Source organism: Pan troglodytes, chromosome X, assembly GCF_028858775.2.
Source record: "Pan troglodytes isolate AG18354 chromosome X, NHGRI_mPanTro3-v2.0_pri, whole genome shotgun sequence".
NCBI classification, from domain to species: domain Eukaryota; kingdom Metazoa; phylum Chordata; class Mammalia; order Primates; family Hominidae; genus Pan; species Pan troglodytes.
This window is the reverse complement of record NC_072421.2, coordinates 7700433-7726260: the sequence shown is the minus strand read 5'-3', so window position 1 is coordinate 7726260 and position 25828 is coordinate 7700433. Positions and strand designations below refer to the sequence as shown.

The 25828-nt window shown below is 41.6% G+C and overlaps 1 protein-coding gene across 4 annotated transcripts in view; it reads right to left on the bottom strand.

Moving 5' to 3' along the window:
* The window catches only part of STS (steroid sulfatase), a 205907-nt gene that overhangs the window by 77858 nt on the left and 102221 nt on the right, over positions 1–25828 (bottom strand). For all 4 annotated transcript variants that reach the window (XM_063803877.1, XM_054676418.2, XM_016943073.4 and 1 more), the window contains 4 exons: positions 21734–21874; positions 17639–17760; positions 17414–17536; positions 15271–15694 (listed from right to left, as the gene is read on the bottom strand). In XM_063803877.1, the coding sequence (XP_063659947.1) occupies positions 15271–15694; positions 17414–17536; positions 17639–17760; positions 21734–21874 (810 nt within the window). The remainder of the gene's footprint in view (positions 1–15270; positions 15695–17413; positions 17537–17638; positions 17761–21733; positions 21875–25828) is intronic.

Sequence of the window (25828 nt, the reverse complement as noted above, 5' to 3'; positions counted from 1 at the left end):
CTCCAGGTTCATCCATGTTGTCAAAAATGACAGCATTACGTTCTTTTTAAAGGCGAATAGTATTCCACTGTGTACCTTCAGTTGTCAATTACTTTCATCAATGCTGTTTAAACTCCAACTCAATTTTGTGTTCTACCCTCTTCTATAATACAACAAGTCTCCTAGAATGAACACTAAATGGTCAATACTGAAATTTTCAAAGTTAAATAGAACATTCATTCAATTGGCCTAAACCTCTCGAGAGAGGGGAATGGTAATGCAAACATATTCCTTAATTCAGAGAGCACCTAAACCTCCTTCATTTGAATTGATTAGAATGCACAGATACTCAAGAGTTATAAGTCACTGTCAATGCGTGGCCTTTGCTACAATGGGCTGTGAGCGATGTTGCTATACGAAGGTATGAGGTTTCACAACTGAGTCTGCTGGTAGGGATCAATAAGTCCCATGGGTGCTTCTTCACATCGGGTTGCCCTCTGAGAAATGCATTTAGTGCTGTGTCTCAGTTTCACATCGTAGGCTCAATCTTTACCTCTCGTCTGGGAAATAATTAGCAATTCCTCTCTGCTGAAAGAGAATACTGGGTGAGAGGCCTTTTTGAAGGCTATCAGGGAACAGGACAAGTGTCCACTTCCCCAGGGTTGGTGAGAGCTCTGAGAGATTCGTGCAAGAAGCTGCAATGCTTAGAGGGGACAGACACACCTTAATGACAGCCCCTGCCTCACTGCCCACTCCCCAATGGCTTCTTCTTACTGTGATTCAAGCTCTTCCTTTAACTACTTCTGTGAACTTGGGTGGGTTCCTTAAATAGCTACACTTCAGATTTATTATCAAAACATGAACAGTCCTGACGAAGCCTTATGTTGATGCCAATACTCTCACACAGCCCAGCTTCTACCCCAATATGGTAACCAGTCCGAAACACAGCTTGCACATTCACAGCTCAATGCTCTGCATATCATCATCTCTCAACCTAAAACTTACTTCCCCCTCTCCCTGGCAAGCAGTCATTGTTCAGAAGCCATCTCCAATGCCACCTCCTCTGAGAGCCTGTTCCCCTTTTCCAGGAAGTCCCATCAGGGCTGAGCACCATGGGGCATTAACCTTCCACTGAATCTCCAGGCCCTAGTGCCATGCCTGACCTGTAGAAGATACTTAATAATACTGCCAAACAAATGAGAGAATGAATGCATGGATGGGGGCAGGAATTCAATTTCTTTTTTTTTTAATAGGAGAAAGGGCATACAAATTCATTTAATGTGTACACATAGGAGCCTTGAGAATGAAGACCCAAAGATAAAGGGGAAATTGACTATTTTTATGCTTAGGTTCAACAAAGTATGTACAGCCATGTAGAAATAAGATTGGACAAAAAGGGCCTGATCTAATGCTAATGAACTGAGTGGGGAAAGCTGCCAAGGCCTGTCTGTCTAGATTGTTCTTGGCCTCTCTGAGCAGCGTTCCTTCTTTCTAAGTGTGGGGTAGGACCTTCTCTGGAATGGGAGTGCTAGGACCCACAGTCAAGGTAGGTTGGGGAATTTCTTTATGGCCAGTTTTTACATAGAAAGGATGAGGAAAAATTGGTCCTATTTTTCAGTCTTATGACTTGATTGAGGGAGAAGGGGTTCTGGTCTCTATAACTTGCCTTGGGGAAGAGGGATTCTAGTTTGTATGGCTAGCCTCAGGGGAGACTGAGATGATTCTCTGCTGGTCATTTCCTCTTTCTCTTCAGTATTCTCTACTTTCCCTCTTGGGGCTCAGAAAAGGGAACCCTAAAACAATATTGTTAAGCATCCCCTACAGGCCAGGCATGGTTGTAGGGTCTGGAGCTTATTTTTTTATTATTATTTTATATTTGAGATAGAGTCTTGCTGTGTTGCTCAAGCTAGAGTGCAGTGGCATGATCTCAGCTCACTGCAACCTCTACCTCCTGGGTTCAAGCAATTGTCCTGTCTCAGCCTCTGGAGTAGCTGGCATTAAAGGTGCACACCACCATGCCCAGCTAATTTCTGTAATTGTTTTAGTAGAAATGGGGTTTTGCCATGTTGGCCAGGCTGGTCTGAAACTCCTGACCTCAGGTGATCCTCCTGCCTCAGCCTCCCAAAGTGCTGGGATTACAGGTATGAGCCACTGCACCCAGCCCGGAGATTCAATTTTTATTAGCAAATGCTAATAAAGCATGAGTTCCACGACACCAGAGCTCTTTATGTGCTCTCTTCTCCCACCAGACCACCAGGCAGGAGGTGTCATTTATATCATGGTGTTCCTGACACCCGCAAAGTGATTGGCAGGTGGCATGAATTCAGCAAATCTCTGTTATTGGATGAAATACTGCATTTACTTTCTGAGCATTGGCAGCCCCGCCCAGCAGTCAAGTGAATGACAGGGCCTTGGGAATGCAATGTGAATTGCATTGTGAATGGTTTATGTTGCATACGGTTTAGACTTCTGCCTAAGTCTCTTGTTACTTAGAAGGGATGTGGTTTATGTAACGGTTGCTCTAGAGCAAGGATTCCTCTGCAGAACTTCTGTCCTAAATCTCTTGTTACTTTGAAGGAATGTGGCTTATGTAACAGTTGCTCTAGAGCAGAGATTCCTCTGCAGAACTTCTGTCCTCAGTCTTTTGTTACTTTGACGGGACATGGTTTATGTAACAGTTGCTCTAGAGCAGGGACTACTCTGCAGAACGTCTCTCCTAAGTCTCTTCTTACTTTGAAGGGGTCATCTCCTATGGTCCACATCTTTACCAGCCAGTAAAAGTTCAGAAGACTACATATATATATATATGTAATTAAATTAATTTTTCTTCTATGTATTCCTGGCTTCCTTAACTTCTCATGATAGCCAAAAACATTCCAAATTTTGGACTGGGTGTCACAAATACTAATAAGTTTTTCTGGAAACAATAAACGGATATATGCTTTTCTAAATGCATTTTGTATTTTGCTAATGTTAATATACCTTGGGCTCCTCGAACTGTTCACACCTATGGCTGTAACACTTCCCTTTTCAGTTCTTACATTTATTAACCCCCTACTCCTTTGAAAGAGAAAATTAGCACAAAACAGCACACTTTGGGTTAGAGCTAAGCCAGGCATCCCCAGTTCTCTGAAAACAGGCAGATCAAATCTAACAAGTTATTGGTAATCATCAGTACCATGTTTTATTATTCCAGTACTTGGTGGCAAATTAGGTACCCCCCCAACCTTTTTTTTTTTACAAGAATATGAAACAAGGAAATGTTGTTAATATCTAACAGCCAAGAAAGTTAAAAAAAAAAATCCTGAGTGGCTTGTCTCACCTCTCACAGGAACTGGAATAAGAAGGCATGCAATGAGAGCCCACTGGACCTGGTCTATAACATTCACTGTTAGATCTCAGAAAGAAAAGAGGACATACTACTGCTTAGATGGAAGCACCGTAATTGTCATCCTAGCTGATGACTTACATATGAGCATCTCTACCAAGCCATGTGTTTGGCTCCTTCTAAGAGAAGATGCCCTTGAGGAACCTGGAGGAGCTGAAATGGAGCCACAGTATGTTAGAGAGCTTGGCCACACAGGGCAGACTGTGAAGCCTCCATCCTACTTATTATGGGGAAAGTTTACTCACACCTGGGCAAATTGCACCTCCTTCCCCAGAAGCAGATTGTGTTCCCCTAAACTGGCTTAGATTCCTCAAAACGAACATGAAATTACAGTCTTTGTGTTCCTAAATAGAGAGTTACATTATGTATGAGAACAATCTCACTGCAATTTCACTCTCATCTGTTCTCTCATTTATTTTTAGATTTAAAGTTAAGGAAAATAGATAAGAAAGCTTAAAAAGTCAATCTCCCAAGCATAGTACATGGTCATACAGGATGTGAGTGACAGAATTTGCTGAGAACGAGGAGCTACTGCATGGATTGAAATGCCCAGCACTGGGCTCCAGTCCAGTTTCGACTTGGATTCTCCAATTTTGGATAGCAGTCCTCTTGCTCAAAAGTTAAAAAAAAAAAAGAAGAAGAAGAAGAAGAAGAAAGAGACATCCATCAACATGATTGGCAGGATCATAAAATTGTGGCATATTAAAATGTGAGGTGGAAATAAAGAAATAAATGATAAAGATGACACAACCGGCAAATAATAAAGCCTGAAATAAAAGCTGGTTCATGAGGACTGAAAGAACAGTTGAGTCAAAGACCTGAGCTTCAGGGTTCAATCAAGGCTACGGAACATGACCTTTGTCTTGGAATGCAGGGGAATCCTCCTTAGAAGGGGAGAAGGGAATTAATGTGTTTATTATCAAAATTCACATATTTATGGAACTTGTTTTCTATCATCTCTCTATAAAGCAGTGGTTTTTTATTCTATAGGGGTGACATCAGAGATACCAGCATCTTTATGTATACTCTGTGCATCGAGTAGAGTTGATTAGGTTTGACATACAAAAACAAACCCAGAACAGAGAAAAGCATACTTGGCTTGCAAAAACACTGTTCCAGGATTTACCATTCAGGAACAGAAGTGAAATCAACGGTGCATGGGAATGTTGGCTAGACAGACATAAATCACTGGCTTTCCTGCACACACCTGGGGTGTAACTGACAGCCTGTGCCCAGGTGAAGGAATTCTTGCTTTGTGATATCCTTTGAGGGACCAGGAAAGACCATTTGCTTCAAACCCAGGCTCAGGAAGGAGATCTGGGTTTCCGTTCCTCTCTACGACCTTGAAAGCTGAATGACACATCAGCAAGTTGGTGGAAGAAAGATTTCTCAATAACAGCTTAACTCCTTTTTTATTAGCTGGAGTACTTCAGTAAACAACTCTTCTGAAAATTTATTGCCACTGTCTTGCACACTGTGCGAAAAGATAGAACTTTCAGCTGCTACATGCCTGCGCTCCATTTGTTAAAAATACAGAAGACAGCCCTGAGCCTTTGCAGCAACATGTAATCATTCCAATCTCAGAATCAAAAGATTTACATTCTATAGAGGCAGGAGTGAAAATTCACACAAGAAGATGGCTAAGGCATTTTTTTTTCTGTCTGCCATAAAGTATACTTTTGATGATCTTCAGAATAATAATCTTCATCTGAGTGTCTGACCTTTATTATTGTAGTATTGTTCCAACTACAGTGGGCATAGGGAATAACAGGAATGCAAATAGGGATGTCTGTGAATTCCTTCTGGCTACCTTCTGCTGCTGGTAATTAGAGTATGGCATAAATCAGATAGCGGTATCAACAACCGCCGCCCCCAACCCCCACGAAGTTCATGTGACCACCTCTGCGTGCAGCAGGTGGATTTATACACCCAGCTGTTCATGTCTTCCATCTATAAGTTTTGCAGTTATTAAGCAAATGTTCTGCTGACACACAATACCAGGCACCAGAAATATAAAGAGAGACTGGACCGGACCCTGCCATCAGCAACCCACAGTTCAGACAAGAGCATTGACAGCTAGTCTAAGCTGTCTTAAATGCCCCACTCAGTGCTGCAGAGAATGAATTCAGAGGAGAACTTATCTCAACCTGGCAGGGGTCAGAATTTGCTCCCAGAAAGAGGTAGCTTTCAGTGGTTCACATAGCATGACAGTGTTTGTGAATGCTTTCCATAAACATGTAGGCTTTCGAGCTATTCACAGGTATGATATTCAGAGATACAGAAATGTATGGCTGGAGAGGCATTTCCAGGGTCAGGTGTAAGTATTCTTTATCTATGCCCCAGTGAGTTGGGAATGCCATGGACCCACTAGATCTAGTATGGCAAAAGACGAACATCCCTCAGTACCTGTATTGTTACAATATGCTCAGCCTGAAACCAGAGGTTCATTCAAAAGAGAAGCCCTCCCCTCCTTTTTTTTTCAGAGACAGGGTCTTGCTCTGTTGTGCAGGCTGGAGTGCAGTGGTGCAATCATAGCTCACTGCAGCCTACAACTCCGGGGCTTAAGAGATTCTCCCACCTCAGCTTCCTGAGTAGCTGGGACTACAGGTGTGCACGACCATGCCGAGCTAATACTTCCTGATTTTTTGTAGAGACAGGGTCTCACTATATTGCCCAGGCTGGTCTTGAACTCCTGGCATCAAGTAATCTTCTCATCTCAGTCCCCCAAGTAGCTGGGACTACAGGCACACACCACCATGCCCGGCTAATATTTCTTTATTTTTTGTAGACACAGGGTCTTGCTGTATTGCCCAGGCTGGTCTTGAACTCCTGAGCTCAAGTGATCCTCCCACCTAGGCTTCCCAAAGTGCTAGGATTACAGGCATGAGCCACTGTGCCCGTTGCCCTCATTTTTAAATACATATCCCATAGGCCCACAAAAGTTAGAAACAAATCATGTGTTACCTGCAGTTATTGAATAATGTGACTCTTTGATAATTCTTTAATTATTTACTTTTTCCATTTTTGAATGAGCATCTGTGTGTGTCCCTGTGTATTGCTCTTAGTGTTTAATCTGATTTACTTTTCTTACCATGAATTAAAATCAATATCACCCCATTCCTTCCTGGCTTACACTCTTATCGAAACTAATGAAACCTCCTAAAGATCCCTTTATTCAAAAGACACTTTGAGCCAAATCACAGCTATTCATCACAGCCACTTACACTGGGGTCCAGCTGGAAGTGGGAGAGGCTAGGCTAGAGGAACCCAATAAATGCATTTCGGGATTGTGACTGTGCCAAATGGTGATAGCAGTACATAGACCAGGACAAAAGGTCATATCTTCTTCCAATAATACATTTATCAGCTGTCATAGATTTTAGGGAATTATGATTACACAAGCAATGCTTCTAGAAAGGAGTATTTATTTATCATAAAAGTACAGACCATAGGAAATGGTAGGAGAGATTCTTCCCCACGGCTCTCCACTAAATGTATAATCTTTTCATATAGGTGTTTCCCCCCCACCCCTTGATTACTGATACTTTCCATCATGCTGATGTCTTGGTGTGTTTTCTGTGGAGAGTTGTCAGGGAGCAGGGTTTATTGTTTTCAGAACAGGAGATCTTACCACTCTGGGAAGTCAGAGATTAAAAACAGAACTCTACATAATTTCCAAATTTTTGATTTGCTATCCATAAACCCTTTGCTGAAAAAATTCATTTATAAAGAACAAGAGTTATCCTACATTGAGCTTGACTAAAACTTATTAGCTTTTATTGAACTTCTAATTAAAATATCTCAAAATATACATACATATATTTAATATATTGAAACAACTTAATAAACTTCAGCCTGGAGAACCTTATACTAATGGCAAATTCCAGATAAATCTATAAATCCCATAACTGTATAACATACTATACAGATTATGTAGGTGTGTATAAAGTCATTGCCATTCTTGGAAATCTACTGTTCGATGTGAGCATGTATATATCTTCAGAGAAAAACACGAAGTGATTTACTTAAATATTTTTCCTAGCAATGAAGCACTGTTTCAATGAATTCAGAGAAGGGGTCAACATATCTGGTTTTTCACAAAGCAGAGTGACCAACATCCATCTCTTTCTATTGAAGACATAAAACATGAATCTCATTCTACCCACCAGCATGACACCTTTTTAAAAATTAGCCTTGACTTGAACTAAAGAAAAAAGCTGTTTGTGAATAAAATTAACTTGCTACATTCACCCATCATCCTTACGCTTTATTTTCTTTTCAGAGCATCCAGGTACTTCTCGATTACCATAGTAATGATAAAACTACTGATATTCAAACTTATCTATAAGCATTACAGAGATGCATTCTCCTTCCTTGAGCATTGGACCTAGACTCTTCCGTCTGGAGAAAGGTGTTGAGACACCCATACAATGCCCTAATCTTCTTCCAACTAATCCTCACTCAGACTAATCCTCACTCAATAAGTCTACCGCACTAGAGTAGATGGAAAAGATTCCCCCAACTGTTTATGAAGCATTCCAAAATTCAAAAGGTTGAGTTAGTTCTGTTTAAATTCAGCCTCTACTCTTTATTACCTGTGGAGCTTTGTTCATTCAAAGGATTTCAGCTTCAAAGTTTCTCCACAGTGAGACATCTATTTACTGACCTCATGAGGTTGTTATGTGGTGTGAAGGAAGCAATGGGTGTGGGAGGTGCACAAAACAATGTGTGTATCCACAGCACCTGACGTATAATTGGCAACCATTCCACAGTGTCCATTACACTTGAACATGTCCCATTATGTGTTACCATTTCTGCTGTGCACCTAAGTTGGATCTGTTTTGCATTGCAATGAAGACAGGGATGGCAAAACCAAAAGCTGTGATAATGGGATGACCCTACAGGGCACATACAGAGAGTTGGGTATCTCCAAGAAATTTATAATTCACTCCTTTATGCAAGAATAGCAAGGATTTCTGGCTAATTAAAGTGCATTCAGGATGACCCATCTCCTGAATTACTATACAGTGTATAACATATGGTGAGCTAATTATCCAGCTCTCTAATAATAGAAGCATCTCCCCCAGATAAATTTATCCCTGAATGAGTCAATTAGGGTGAGGGATTGTGGAGTGGATGGTTATACATTCTAAATCATCGCTCTCCTCAACTTGAAAATATGTGCTTGGAATCCCAGGCCTCAAACTGGGTTTGACTAAGTGGACCTCATTTGCAAGAATCACAAACCAATGAAGCATCTTTGCCTTATGCCTCCTTGTCATTCATACCCTAATATTGCAAGCTAGCATCTCAGGAGCAAACCCTTGAGTATAAATCATATCAGTAACACAGTGTAGAGAAAGGCTATAAATTTTAGAAGTAGGAGTTTTAAATCATTTTCCTCACCACCTTTGACAGATGAACTGAGAAGCAGCTGTGTACAAATATATATATATATATATATATATATATATATATATATATATGTTAAAATATCTAAACAAGGCACCAGTTGTAACTGGAAATTTTTAAATTTGAAAGCATTTGAGTAAATTCCACTAATACCACCATTGCTTTGATCAGGCATTCCTTTTTCGGCTGCTGAATAACTCTACCTCCATTTCTCACAAAGGTGGTAAGACCTGGCTAAATTGCTCAGGATATTCTGGATAATGAAATAACACATATAAATGTGTCTTCAGACATTGAAGAAATGTTTTATGAACATGGTGGTGTCACCAATGTTAGGATTCTTTGGTAGCATATCAAGGCCATTCTCTCATGACCCTTGGATATTATATTTTGTGAATCAGATAACTAATCTAACACAGATAGACAGCTCTACCCAAGGATGATTGTAACAATGTGCTTTAAATCTTTGTATCTTCAGATAATGTATGTAAGAAGCTGTTTGTGAATGTACACAGTGTACAAGATGCTAGCATTTTCACTAATATTAACCATGCTGTGAGTGCTCCAATGTGGACAATAGCCATCTACACTAGAATCACCTATTTTAAAGAAAAAATCCTTTTGTTGTAATTCAATAACCATCCCTTCAACTTTGGTGCTGCCAGAACATCTTAAATCTGTAGTTCTAAAAGAAAATCTCAGCTCTCTAATAATTAGAGATAATCAAGATTAACTTGTCAGGCTTCAATATCCTCATGATCAATAAATTTGTTTTGGTCCCCTCTCAAAATTATATACCCATTAAAATGACTTGTAATCATATGAATATTTATATACCTAATAGATTAAATAATTTCTGTCAAAATACATGTCATACAAGGTGATTCACCCTGGAAGCCAAGTATCATTTCTGACTATCCATTGTATAATGGACGCTGTATTAATCTCCACCTTGTCTGGTTTTGAGAGATTTGTGGTAGATGAAGACTGATATAAGGATGTCCAGCTTTCCCAGCAAATTTGATAAACAGCACACTGTTGTTTTCTGCCTTAAATAGGCCCAAGAGCGCCGCTCCATCTTGGAATGGCTGTGCTCCTGTTTATCAAACACAGTAAAGCTCACACACTAGGTAAGAGCATGGTCAATCATGTAGACTGTGACCCATTGATACATCATGAAATTAATTTAGTTCCAAAACCAGATTATTACCAAAAAAAAAAACAAAAACAAACAAACAAAAAAAACAGAATAAAATGGGGTAGAAAATATTAGGGCAATCACCCTAGTAAGAGAAAGATCATTTCCATAAGCTTTTGTTTTAATCACATATCTATGTGCATCTTACTAGATGATGATATAACTGAATGATGTATCTTATAAAGTTCCAAAGCTTTTACATGAGATCACCTGTCAGCATCACCTTCTAGAAAAATCTAGGTGACAAATAACTGCAGTGTTTCTGCACAGTAGCCAAAGCTCATACATGTATATGAAACCCAGTGTTTCTTAGAGTGTCCTATGAAACACCCAGTTTAGAATGTCTTGAGAAGCTTATTAAAATGCTGATGCAAAGTCTCATTTGGAACTACTCTGTGACAGTCCCTAGAGTTCATCTTGGCCATCTTCAGCTGTAATAAGCACCTCTGGGGTTTTCCTTATGCAAAGTCTGAGGTATCACTTGTCTACCCCTGTAGTCCTGGACTCTCCCTTTTCCCTTCTTTGTCTACCTGCAGGAAGTCATAGTGATCCTACATTATACGCCACCATACACTAGGCTAGCAAAGGCCACCCTACAATGTACAGTTCTGAACCAAGCGCCATGCCCAGGAGGCAGGTGGTCAGCCCTGCAATGCCTGCATCTGGCTGTGTGGGCTGACCACGGGCACTAACTCTGCAGTATCTCTGTACAAATAATACTTGAAATAAATGTTCAGGAGTGTGACTGACAGCTTGAAGTCTTCCTTCCTCTCTTAGGAATTGCACGACATCCTTCACCATGCCATTTTGCTGTGAGCAGAATCCGATAGGTTTCTGCAGTCTCTGGCACCTGGGTAAGACAGGCTGTCAGCATGGGCATGACATGATGGAGCTATGGTTACTCACAGATCCCAACGTTTACCAAGGACAGGCACCCAGACAACAGGCATATTGCCCAAGAACGACTCATAACCCCTCCAGCATGTGCCTGTCAGCCTAAACCTGTGAAAATCATGACAAATAGCTCATGTCTTACCTGAATTCTGATAGATCTATAAATAGTTGCTTAAAGGACTTTTAGTGGCTATTATCCAACCCTGGGCAGAAAATTCTTTATTCTTTACATTAATACTTGCTGCTGCTGTACATGTATATCTCCTATAGCTTCCCTTGGAAATCAATTTCAATAATTTATCTCTTTGTAAATTAAATACATATGTGTGTAAAGCACACACACATATATATACACAAACACACACACATATATACACACACATATTTACACATACATATATATACACACACACACGCAACACAACACCAAACTATAGATTTTCTTTACTCTATTTTTCTCTGATGAAAATATTAAAATACCAATAAGCAGTATACTTCACATCAATGCTTCAAGTACAGACATGCATCATATAGTAACAGGGATATGTTCTGAGAAATGTATCATTAAGCAATTTCATCATTCTGCAAACATCGTACAGTGCACTTACACAAGCCTAGATGGTATAGCCCACTGCACACCCAGGCTATATGGTAAAGCCTATTACTCCTAGGCTACAAACCTGCACCGCATGTGACTGTACTGAGTACTGCAGGCAACTGCAATGCAATGGCAAGTATTTGTGTATCTAGACATATGTACACATAGAAAAGGTACAGGAAAAAATACAGTATAAAAGATACAAACGTGGCCGGGCGTGGTGGCTCATGCCTGTAATCCCAGTACTTCGAGAGGCCGAGGCGGGTGGATCATTTGAGGTCAGGAGTTCGAGACCAGCCTGGTCAGCATGGTGAAACCCCGTCTCTATTAAAAATTCAAAAATTAGCTGGGCGTGATGGCACGCACCTGTAATCCCAGCTACTTCAGAGGCTGAGGCAGGAGAATCACTTAAACCCGGGAGGGGGAGATTGCAGTGAGCCGAGATCGCACCACTGCACTCCAGCCTGGGCAACAGAGCGAGACTCTGTCTCAAAAAACAAAAAAGATACAAACGTACAGCTGCATAAGCCAGCTCCATTATAATCTCATGGGACTTCTGTCATATACGTGGTCCATTGTTGACCAAAATGTTATTATGCGGTACATGTCTGCAATCCAAATTTTTATAATAAAATAGCCCCTTTAGTTTACACCTATCTATAACCTTGGGCAAATTCCTTCAACCTCCACTCACATAGCTGTAATATCAATTCTTTTTTAAAATTCCAAGGCTGGTGTTGATTTTTCTCCTGGTGTGCCTACCTTTTTTACTTACAAATGTCTGTTAAATATTAATTTGCCTAGAGTCTGCACTAACTAGATGTTTGCTCACATGTTCTTTTATTCTTTTGTTGCAGAGTCTGCCCTTTCTCTCCAGCTGTTCATGAGATTTCCATGGGGCTTTATTAAATGTCAGCAATTTCCAAATGCAGTCCTCTGTTCCAGGTTCACCCAAGCACTGCAACTTTTATCCCTCTGACATACTTAGCTTCTCATAAAATTTCATCTGAAATATTCCTCAGCTTTAAAACAAATTTGAAAATCACTGTTTGCAGTAGGAAAATCACTGCTATATGTTCAGCAAGGCCGTTTCATTTTCTTCTTCCTGAAGACATGGGGAGACTGCCTCTTAGCCCCATGTCAAGTCAGGGTGGAGACATGGGGCCTGGTCTACATGCTGACCCCTGGGTCAGTGAAGTAACAAAAAGCCCCCAAGGGACCCTTCAACCCTTTTCTCCTGTGGACGCTACTGGGAAGGCCATCTATTGAGATGACAGAACCACAAGATATTAGCAACCTGGATCCCTGAGTCTCCTCATGGAGCAAAGCTTCCCTAGAGCATCACCCAACCAGCAATAGATTTTGCATGGGCAAGAAACAAATCTTCAAGTGTTAATCCACTGAGATTTTGTCAGTCTTCACTGACAAAAACAGAAACTGGCAGCAGAAGTGGGATGTTAACCAAAATAAAAACTTAAATTGTGTGGTGCTCCCTCAGCCGTTGGGCAGCTAGTACATAGAGTACTCTCTGGAGCCAAGTCCCAGAGGCTGAAACTGAGAATACTTAAAATGACCAATGACCAGTTTATATATTTCACAGTTCAATGACAATTTAGATTTTAACAAAATCTGTCAAAACTGAGAGGCGGTGTGAACTATAAGAACTAATCATTCTATTTGTGTCTCATTTTTAGAAGGAGGAAGTGATACTATCAATTGCAACTTTTGTGTAAGTCACTTCGTAGTCTGTTCAGACACCCAAACCATATGTGGGTTTCTGTCAGAGTTGATGAAACACTTTTGTGATACCAGAGAGATATACTAAAATACACCCTATGATTTATCTATTGCATAATCCGTGATGTTGTGGGTAGCAGGACACTGTTGTACTTCCAGGTGAATGGGTTGCTCCTATGCTGTTTCATAACTGGAAGAAGACAGTGAGGAGAACCACTGCCCATTCCCAACCTCCAGTAAAGCATCAACTCCAGGCACACAAGATCTGGACAGAGGAACACAACATCTTCCATGTGAGGAAATGACAACATAATTTTCATAGAGTACGTTACCTTCTACCTTTCTCACCAGCCCTAACTTATGTAGCTTCCACATACCTTAACTATGTATTTTCTTCTTAGGCTGAGCATATTTGCTTGTTTTTAAATTAAATCCCTAATATAGTTTCCCTTCATCACAATAACTTCCTTTTCATTGTCATTCATTGTTCAATCCAGAGATTGATTTTACAATTTTGTGTCATGCAATTAATTGGATGACAAACCAATATTACCTATATTTCCTCTGTCTCCTTTATAATTTTTAAATCACCCTCCCAACTCTCTTTTACATCTCTTATAGAGTTTAAGTCACCATAAAGACCAAACGTCTGATTTTCAGATGAACTTTCCATTTCTCTTTAGAGTCCTGTTCTCCACAGTTACAAGTGGAACAAAATACTTTTATTTGCTTGTTTTGAATAGCAAGTGTTTTTGACATAGCCTCTATATAATGTCTACTTAATTATATCTACTTATGCTCTCTATATTATGTATTATAATATAGATATATATTATACCTACCTATGTAATTCAGGAATGCTGTCTGCTCCACTGTTGATGGTTATTCCACTTACAGATTGCAATCCCCAAAACTATAAACTCAATGGGACCTGACAGACCCAAGAGACATCATTCACTTCACCCAGTTTACTCACAGAGGTTTTTGTTTTGTTTTGTTTGTTCAGAGATTAATCCAAAATATTTTGGATCTTTCCACATTGTTTATATCACAAGGACAACCTATAAACTAAACATAAGCCATTATCTTGCCTCTCTTGATGGCCACATTTGAAAATTAAAGACCAGTGGGGCTGGGTACTGTGGCTCACACCTGTAATCCCAGCACTTTGGGAGGCCGAGGCGGGTGGATCACCTGAGGTCAGGAGTTCAAAATGCAGACTGACCAAGTTTGTGAAACCCTGTCTCTACTAAAAATAGAAAAAAAATTAGCCAGGCATGGTGGCAGGCACCTGTAATCCCAGCTACTCAGAAGGCTAAGGCAGGAGAATCACTTGAACCTGGGAGGTGGAGGTTGCAGTGAGCCAAGATCGCACCACTTGCACTCCAGCCTGGGCGACACAGAGAGATTCCCTCTCAAACAAACAAACAAAAAAAACCAGTGGGATATCTGACACCTCCTTTGTCATCAGCAGACATTAATTTGCCATGGCCTTTCCAGCCCAGGATGTGGGGAATGTTGGCAAAGAGACTCTAAGGAGAGCACATTGCATTGCAATACCTTTCTAAGGCCATTAAACATGTGCTATGGCGAGCTCTGGCTGAAGAAATGTGTTAGGCATGGAAGGGAAAATGTGGCTAGCATAATAACCCTACTAGTTCTGGCTGGGCGCGGTGGCTCACGCCTGTAATCCCAGCACTTTGGGAGGCCGAGGCGGGCGGATCACGAGGTCAAGAGATCGAGACCATCCTGGCTAACACGGTGAAACCCCGTCTCTACTAAAAATACAAAAAATTAGCTAGGTGTGGTGGCGGGCGCCTGTAGTTCCAGCTACTCAGGAGGCTGAGGCAGGAGAATGGCGTGAACTCGGGAGGCAGAGCTTGCAGTGAGCCGAGATCACGCCACTGCGCTCCAGCCTGGGCGACAGAGCAAGACTCCGTCTCAAAAAAACGAACAAACCACAAACAACAACAACAACAAAACCCTGTTGGTTCTTCCACCTCCACGAGAAATAACCCAGAATGTTTTTTAACAGGCAGCATCAGAGGACAAGGCAATACCCACCTCTGTATGAACTGGGCCGCCTCCACCGTTAGCCTCTGGGTGAGATTGTCATAGGACATGGGCTGCTGAATGATCTCGTAGTTCCTCATCATGAAGCAGTTCAGGGGCCGGAAGTAATGAAGGAAGCCCAAGAAAAGGGTCAGGATTAGGGCTGCTAGGAAGAGAAGGCTGAAAAAAACGCCTAGAGGCACGTGGAGTAGCCCCAGACAATTGAGTGCAGCAAGGGTAAGGAGGGTGACCCCGACGATCTGCAGGGGGAGGAAGACCAGCCTCTTGAAGCCCGTGGTGAAGACACTGCCCTCTCCGGGCTTGCAGTCTCTCAGATTGGTCAAAGAGATCCCATAGAAATAATTGAAGCCGTGATGTAAAGGGTGGTGACAGAAGTCAGTCTTGCTGTGACAGCTCATCCCAAGGTGCCATTTCCCTGAGAAGACAAATGGGGGATCACTTCAGTCCCAATAAACACCCTGATTCCAATCCAAGCTTCTGTTCCTACATGCTGAAAAGGAGGTTCTTTCTGACTATTTCATGAAGCTAGCCTTCCCGCTCATAGGACCCTAGAATTTTTCACTTTTTTTCCCCCCACAAACGCTAAGGTATTACCTACTCACTCTACCAGAAAATAAGAACTAATTTAGCGATTCCAACAAAACAAAACAAAAAAACAAACAAAATCTCAACCAGATAAAAATCCTCTACTCACTCTACCAAGAAATAAGAACTAATTTAGTGATTTCAACAAAACAACACAAAACGACAACAACAAAAAACCCCAATCAGATAAAAATCCAAAAAGAAAACTAGCTAATATCTTTAATAGGCAGGAAACCACACTCTACAGAAAAATACAAGTTTATTTATTTATTTTTCTTTTTCCTGGTCAGATGCTTTTCTGAGACAGGCCCTTAAAATTAAAGTTTTAGAAGCAACTTAATTTTGTTCCTTGAACGTTAAAAGTGGAAACGAATCCTTACTTCAGAACCTACCCCTGAGGCATGAGGAAATCACACTCAGTAACTCAGCAATTATTTTAAGCACCTCTGAAAATTTCTTATAAAATATTAATTAGATCACTAAATTAATGAGTGCCTCACAAAAGAAAAAAATGATAGTTTTTTAACAAGATGTTGGAAGAAAGAAAAGGGTCATTTTGCTCCTCTGAGATTTGCTAGGATTCATTTTATGGCCTGCTTAGATTCAAGCTCTTCATGCAAAAAGGAAGGTGTCAATCCTATCTACATGATAAAATCAGTGGGTGTGTCAACCAAGACAAATTCTGACATAATTTTATATTGGAAAGTAAAATGAAAATCTTTATCAATAGCATGGTGTGAATAGTTTTGTATATTCTTTCTATGTATATGTCTATCTTTCATTTGTTCCATCTATCATCTATTTCATCCATCCAATTGTCTCATTATCTATCTATCCATCCTATGTAATCTTTGTCTCTCTCCCTGCATCTATTTATATATAACATCTATCTATCTATCTATCTATCTATCTATCCATCCATCTATCATATCTATCATCATCTATTTCATCCATCCATCCATCTACCCCATCTATCTCATCTTTGTCCCTCTCTGCATCTATCTATCTATCTATCTATCTATCTATCTATCTATCTATCTATCTATCTGTCTGTTTTTCTATTTCTCTAGCTAGCTAGCTAGCTAGCTAGCTATCATCTATTCCTTCCATCCATCCATCCATCCATCCATCCCATCTATCTCACCTTTGTCTCTCTCTGCATCTGTCTATCTAGCTAGCTAGCTATTTCTCTACCTATTATCTATCTATCCATCCATTCATCAATGCTTTCTTCCATCTATCCATTCATCCATTTATCATTAGGTATCACCTAAGTATCTATTTATCTATACACACATGCACACACACACACAAACACACAACACACACACACACATCTATACATTTGAGTAGTCCAGATAGGCTCATTGTGTTTTAACCTACAATTGAAATCATTTTGTTTCCATTTAAAGTTATGCAAAGTGTACCAGCAAAGTCATCCCTAAGATAACTGTCATGATGTCCTCTCCCACTCTTTTGCTAACTTTGTCCAAGTCCTCCCTCCCATTCCCATACCTATAGATGGTTCCCATCCCATAGATGTCCATACCTATCAGCGCTGTTGAATAACCTTGATCCTTCAGAAGCTTAGCAAAGGTAATCTCATTGGTGGGAAGTCCTCCCGAAGAGGCTGTGAAGAGGAAAACTCCAGTGCGGGACCAAGATGCCATTCCTGGACCAGGAAAAAATCAACCCTTAGGAACCAGGAGATACCTCGAGGTGGGAGACTGTCCCGAAGGTGACCACAGCCCCTGCGATGCAGATAGGAGGTTACCTGATCGGACAGGGTACCGGCCAGTCATGAAGGCTGCCCTGCTTGGTGTGCACAGCGGTGATGCTGCCAGGTGCTGAGTGAGTTTCACTCCCCCACTGGCCAACCGGTCGATATTGGGAGTCCTAGAACAAAAGAATCATAGCATTTGTGATCATTTTTATTTATTGTTCATGTATTTAGTTTTGAGACAGGATCTCACTCTGTCACCCAGGCTGGAGTGCAGTGGCGCAATCTCGGCTCACTGCAACCTCCACCTCTTGTGTTCAAGCAATTCTCCCATCTCAGCCTTGTGAGTAGCTGGGACTACAGGCACACACTACCACGCCTGGCTAATTTTTGCATTTTTTGGTAGAGGCAGGGTTTCACCATGTTGGCCAGGCTGGTCTCAAACTCCTGACCTCAAGTGATCTGCCCGCCTCAGCCTCCCAAATTGCTGGGATTACAGGCGTGAGCCACTGTGCCCAGCTCTGTGATAATTTTCAAAATGAAACTGTCTATGGCTCTTTATACTGGGAAACTTCTCAATGAGCAAAGGCAAGTCTGGGGTTATGTGGGAAAGAGAGGCGAGATGAGAGGCAGGGGAGGTGGGGAAGAAGTGATACAGAATCAAGACTCAAGCTACAACAAAACCATGCAGATGTGTGAATGATGCAGGCGGGACATCCCCAAAAGGTCCATTCATGTTACAGAGGGCTCTGAGCTCCTGGTCCCACTAGCCCTGAATTAGAAGACAGAAACCAAGTCTTTGAAATAGGATACTGCAGGGAGGGAAAGTAAGGGGTGAATGAGGATGAGGCTTCACTCTTCTCCCATCCACATCTCCTAAGTTACCTCTGTGTCACCAAAAGAGAAATCTCCAGGGTCAATCTGACTCCCCTCTCTTTCCAACCACAGCCAAAGGGAATCCACAACCAGCTTTAATGAGCCCCTGCCTAATTTCTACATGCCCCCAGGGACAGGGAATAATCAGACTCCATGTGCCTCAACCAGTGAGCATCAACAAATGGGTTAATATGCTCCAGGGAAAAGGCACAAACACTACAGTGAAGAAATTAGATGCTGCAACCCCCACATACCCTTTGCTGGCTTATATTTTTTATGCTTCATAAATACTAATTTATGAGCTCACTTGTAGAGTGATACCTTTAGCCTTTCTCTATGAATGGATTGGCTGAACATTTTGGGAAGTCATTTAGGAATTAATATCTTTTAGTTTTTGGACCATACCAAGTTATACCCCACAAGATATATCCACGTCCTTCACCAGGAATCCAGGTCCGTTCCTCCCTGCCTGGCTTGTCATCTGCCATCCTTCAGTTCCAGGTACAGATGGAATTCTCATGGGCCTCCAGCGCCCTTCCTTGTTTATGCAAGGGGATTGACCTATATTTGGAAAAGTAGACCATACTCCACCAGACAAGCAGCTTCCTCACTGTAAAGCAATGGCATGGCTAATTGTGCTCCCCTTCAAGATGGCTGCCTGTAGGGTGGGAGTATACATCTTGTTCATTGGTCCCATGGCTTCCCTAGATCAGTGCCCTCACAGAATAGTGCTGCAATGATGCATAGCTTGAAGGGGGAAATAATTTTATTGCATCTGTAATGTCAAACTAGTGACCATTTATTAATTTAGTGAATGTGTTTAATTACCAATATTTCTAATTTGCTTTTTTCTTAAAGGGTGAGATGCTTAGAAGACAAAGACTGTTTTTGCATTTGAATTAATCCTCCTAGTGTCTATAGTGGCCTACAAAAAAAAGTGACTATTTTGGGGTGTGATATTACAAAATATAAAAATGAAAAATGTAATTCAGAAATAATGGGACTCTAATACAGAGACCAAGGCAGATTTAGGGTATATATTGCCATGAATTCTTCCATGGGGCTTTATAGACATTTTTTCTTTTGATAATTGGTAAAGATTTAACCTCAAAGGCTTGATTTTAACTTTTTAATTAAGACATCTTGGTAGGAACAGTTATCTACTATCTCAATATATCTTAGGAATACATAATATTAAAGAAACAGATAAAATGAAAAAGCTGAATAAAATTATGATGCTGATAAGAAAAACTAAATTAATAAGATCTATATCACAAATGTATAAAGTGATCTGTAAACATTTTACAAAAGTAGGCAAAAGGTGGGGCAGAAAACATACAAAGATAATTACAATTTTAAGAGGACATTTAAAGTGCTCTCTTAAAATTGCAGATCTTACCCTTGCATATGCTTTTTAAAATTTAAGCAATGTCATAAGTCAATATGCTCTTAAAAAAATAAAAAGCAACATTTGATGCAAAGTTTCAGATTGAAAGTGAGACATATTTGGCTATGTCTTGTGGGAAAGATTTTCCTTAATATCATAATCTATTTAATTTTTGTTTGGTCTGATATGCAATGATTAAATATACTTTCCAAGATTTCTCATGTTAAAAAGAAGATGAGGAGTAAGAGAATGGAAGGAAAATAACCAGCGCCCCATGGCACTTGGCAATGGGTCCATTCCTGGCTTCAGGTATTTAGTATTCACATATCCTACAAGAAAGTTCTGGGCCAGCGCAGTGGCTCATGCCTGTAATCCCAGCACTTTGGGAGGCCGAGGCAGGTGGATCACGAGGTCAGGAGTTTGAGACCAGCCTGGCCAACACAGTGAAACCCCATCTCTTCAAAAAATACAAAAAATTAGCCAGGCATGGTGGCGCACGCCTGTAGTCCCAGCTACTCAAGAGGCTGAGGCAGGAAAATTGCTTCAACCTAGTAGGCAGAGATTGCAGTGATCCCCGAGATCGTGCCACCACACTCCAGGCTGGGCGACAGAGTGAAACTCCTTCTCAAAAAAAAAAAAAAAAAGAAGAAGAAAAAAAGAAAAAAGAAAGTTCTGGTAGAAGCAAATAATCTCTTTCCTCACCCTCTCCTTTAATTCAGTTTGTATTGATCTTTCATGTGATGAAGCTCTCCATAGAACTATTTTTATGCCATCATCTCCACATTATTAGGAAGAGAAAGTGAAATTTTAATGTCAGTATTCTACTCCCCAGGGGCTTACTTTCCTTTTTAAACAAAAGGGTCCTTAAAATAGGTCTTATGTTAGGTTGATTTTACGCAGAGGGAGAGAAACAAAACACCCACTTCTGGGAGGATGTTCAGACCCAAGGGGTCAAATGACCTCGAGTCTCGTTTGATTGCCTTGTTGCCACTGTTTTGATAATTACTGGCAAGTTATGAGGTCCTAAAACATGATACCTCTCCTGATTGTCAGCTATGGTCTCGATGTTTGTGTCCCCCCCAGATTCAGATGTTGAAATGCTCACCCTCAATGGGATTTTATTAGGAGGTGGGGTCTTTGGGAGGTGATGAGGTCATGAGGATGAAGCCCTGTAAATGGGATTTATGACCTTATAAAAGGGACCCAGAGAGCTCCCTCCCCCCTTCCACCATGTGAAGACACAGTGAGAAGGTTCTGTCTATGAACCAGGAAGCAGGTCCCCACCAGACGCTGAATCTGCTATGCCTTGATCTTGGGCTTCCAGCCTCCAGAACTATAAGCAATACATTTCTATTGTTTAGAAGCCACCCAGCCTATGGCATTTTGTCATAGCAGCCTTTACAGACTAAGACAGCCTGCATAGCTGATGACAGGGTAGGGCCTGGGCTAGAAGAGGGAGAGTTGGGCATGAGTGAGAGTGAGAGTGAGAGTAAGTCACTGATGAGCCAGGACAGAGTAGTACAGACCCATAACCAACCAGAATAAAGCCAGATGCCAAAAGGAGAAGACGAAATAGGTGAACAAAAGGGATGGAAATGTGAATGTGTGGAAAGCAGCATCGTAGCCATTAGTAAAGAAGAACTGTGATGCACACCTTCTTAGTGATCTCCCTGAGCTCATCCAGCTCCCTGTTCATAGTCAAACAGATAAACTCACACCTGCCTTCATGACACCTACATCTCAGTGTATCTACATGAAGCCAGGCATGGTTTGGAGGGTTTTGAACGTTTCTACATGTTCTGTGCTCTGTAGATCAACATTAACCATCCCGGGGACTGTTGCCTATGAATACAGCCATGTGTTTACTGAGGAGCTGCATTACCAACCTGATAGTTTTGTTCCCATAGCACCCAGGATCTCCAATGCCGAGGTCGTCAGCCATCACCAGGATGATGTTCGGCCTTGATGCTGCGTGGCTCTCGGCTTCCCACAGAAAGAACAGTAGGAGGAAAGGGATCTTCATCTTCCTGTAAAGGACAAGGACACAAAAAGGAACTGAAGGATGTCGGCTTGAGACAAGGTTTTGCTCTGTTGCCCAGGCTGGGGTGAGGTGGTACGATCTTAGCTCACTGCAACCTTGAAGTCCTGGGTTTAAGCAATCCTCCTGTCTCAGCCTCCCAAGTACCTGGGACTATAGGCATGTGTCACCACACCCAGCTAATTTTTGTGGTTTTTGTAAAGATAAGGTCTTGTTATGTTGCCCAGGCTGGTCTTGAACTTCTGGGCTCAAACAATCCTCCTGCCACACCCTTGCAAAGTGCTGATTACAGGCCTGAACCACTGTGCCTGTCCTGGTTTAGTAGCTTTCTAAGGGAAACACAGAACCTTTCAAAACTCAAAGTGTATGGGGTCAACAGCCTGGGGCAGCTCTTTGTGCTGGAAAATGTACAGAGGGAAGAGAATTCATCCATCGTCCATGTCTGCCATCCCAACACGCTCTCACCTCACTGCATTTCATTCCTTGTAAGAATAACAGGTGATGGAATCTTTGGGGAGGATGGTGGCTTGAACACACACATGATGTCTTTCTTGTATGGAGGTCTGTGTACGTGTTCTAGCAACCTGCTTCCTTTGAGTTAGACCCCTTCTTGTTGAGGAGGACGTGGGCTTTCTACTTCATTTTGCTGTTTGCCTCTCTTCTCACTCTTGAGGTTTTGCTGCCCCACCCTGCAACAGGTTCTCCATTTAGAACCGGAGCTTATGTTGGCAGTAAATATGAGGAGGTTGCTCAACAGGTTTCCCAGCCAGAGAGAGGCCTGGCTTGGTTCCCCGGAAGGTGGCAGGTAGGTGTGCAGTGTGGTAGCCTGAGGTCTTACTTACTCAATATCGATGCCCTTCTAGTCTTCCCACCAGCAGTGGTAGGCAACACCTCTCCCAGCAACTGGTTCACAGCCTTGAGCCAGGTTCTTACTCTCAAATACTTCCAGAACCAAGTCTCTGTGGCTCTGACCCTGACATCAGGAGACAAAACTCACTACTTTCTCTTTCTGTTTCTCATCTGCCTGGGGAGAAATTTTTATACTTTATTTTTCTCACTGGCCCGGGGAGAAATTTTATGACCTTTATTCTAGGTGGGGGAGTCAGGGGTAGGTGTTAATCATATCAGTTCTCTGAATCTTAGTTTTCTTAACTGTAAAGTGAAAGAAATTGAACAATTTCTTTGTTCTATTAAGTAATTTTATTTTTATTAAAAAAAATTTGAGACAGGGTTCTGGCTCTGTTGCCCAGGTTAGAGTGCAGTGGTGTGATTATAACTCACTGCAGCCTCCAACTCCTGGGCTCAAGCGATTCTCCCATCTCAGCCTCCTGAGCAGCTAGAATTACAGGTGCACACTGCCATGCCTGGGTAATATTTTTATTTTTATTTTTTAGAGACAAGGGTCTTACTATGTTACCCAAGCTGGTCTCGAACTTTTGGGTTCAAGTGATCCTCCCATGTCAGTCTCCTGAGTAGCTGGGATGATGGTGAGGACCAATTTTATTTACTTTTAATTTTTAAAAATGTTTATAGATTTAGGGGGTACAGCACAGATGTCTTACGTGCATGTGTAGTGGTGGAGTCTGGGCTTTTAGTGTACCTATCTGTTCTCTCCTGACACTGGACCCTCAATGCCGTGTATCTGGGAGCACTGACAGTCCTTCAGTGTGTGAACTGGCGTGTGAGCTTGACCTCACTCTGCATCTGTTTTTGCACTCACACCAGCCTTGGTGCATGCAGACAGCTCCCCCAGAGTCACTAAGGACACTGGACATCAAGGCCAGTGCACACGGTGTGGCAGAGTCTCTTCCCTGGCTTTCCAGCAACACCTGTCAGAGTAAGCCATTCCCTTGCTCAGGAATGCACTCCTCTTTGAACACACTCTCTGAGTTTCCTATTGTGTCTCTCTTTCTGCAGAGTCTCTGTTTGCTGGTTCTTCCTCATTCATGGACCTCAGAATCAGGATCGCAACCCCACATAATTACAGAGGCTGGATGGGGGATGGGAAATGGCCTGGGTTTAGTCATCAATATGGGGAGGGGGCTTTGCCAGCCAAGAGCTTGCACCTCTCCTAAACAATGTCACCCTTGTAGCAGCTTCCAATTTTTAAAGAGAAGACAGACACACAGATTTGCATGTGCAGTTATATGACCATCAATTTAATAATTTAAACAAATGTGTAGGCTAACTTGGTGCAAAATACTCAAAGAAACAATCAAACAACGACTAAACATATTTCCTGGCCTGGTGCCACTTCTGAGTGTCCATTGTCCAGTCTGCACTTCAAATGTTGTGAGCCTCAAGACACTTTCTGCTTTCCTCATCTCCTCCCTACCTTTATGAAATACATATGCTGTCTTGGTGAGATTAAATACTGAATGAATGCTTAGAAACACCTAAGTTTTATGTCCACAGAGACTGTATATCCAAATACTGAATTAAGGTCTCCATACAGACATGTATCTGGTATCTTGAATTTAACATGTTCAAACAGATATCATGAATGTAAAAAGCACCCTGCTATTATTATGTGAAACCATTTTTGCCATTTAGTCTAAAGGCCCTCAATTTGGCTTAATCTGCTTAAATGCTAAATACAGATAAAGCTGATGCAAAGTAACTTCTTACTGAATTCCTCACATAAGACTGCATGAAATAATCCAGTTATACAATGCCATCACAACAAAGACCTTGTCTATCTTAATGCTTAAGCTAATATTTATGCTTGGAAAGAAATGAGAAATTGCCTATTTCTTTCTTTCTTTCTTTTTTTTTTTTTTAAAGCATGGTTTAAGACTATGGTCTTTATACAACCAAAATCTGGCATGAACTTAAAGGCTGGCTTGAGAGCAAATCACAACATTCAGATAATATAATTTCAGTTCAAAAAGGTCTTGCAAATCATGTATCCCAATTCTCTTATTGTCAGATGGAGAAACAAAGACTCAGAGAGATTGGCTGGTCATGGTGGCTCACATCTATAATCCCAGTGCTTTGGGAGGCCGAGCAGGGAGGACTGGGGGAGCTCAGGAGTTGGAGACCAGCCTGGGAAATATGTAAGTTCCTATCTCTACAAAAAAATTTAAAAATTTTCTCGGCATGGTGGTGCACGTCTGTAGTTCCGGCTACTCGAGAGGCTGAGGCAGGAGAATTGCTTGAGCCCAGGGGTTCGAGACTGCAGTGAGCTCTGATGGCGCCACTGTACTCCGGCCTAGTTGACAGAGTGAGACTCTCTCTAATTAATTAACCAATTAAATAAATAAAGAATACAGACTTTCTACAACCAAAACGTGGCAGGAATGTAAAGCCTGGCTTGAGATCATATAACAACATTCATATAATATTCAGGTAATACAGTGTCGGTTAGAAAAGACCAGGCAAATCATGTATCCCAATTCTCTTACTTTTAGAAGAGAAAACAAAGACCCAGAGAGATTCAATGAATTGCCCTAGTCATACTCATAGCAAGCTGTGGTATCTAGACTAGCACCCAGGACTCCCTATGGCTCTTCTCTCTCAGATTGTCCCTGGAACCCAGTATTTCTAGGGCTTTTCAGCATTCCACATGGTGGAGACTTCAGTGCTTTTCTAATTACTCGAGCAGTTCCCTTGGCTACTGAATAATGCCTGTCATTTCCCAGGGCTCTGTAGTGACACCTCCTGTTCCTGCTGATAGAAACAGGTCCTGTCTAAAGGACTTCACAACCACTGCCTACCCAGTCTGAGTCCCACCACTGGTGGCTGATGATAAGGATACTGAGCTCCATCTATGGGCTCTGGGGTTTAACACTGCTAAAGCCCCTACTGCTGCCAGCTGGCTGGCTCCTGCACTGGTTGCTCCTGAAGCTGCCAGCTATATGCTGCTGATGCCCTAAGCTCCTAATATTCCATGTAGATTTCAGTAAAAGCACACTTCACTTTTTCCCCCTTGGATTAACCTACT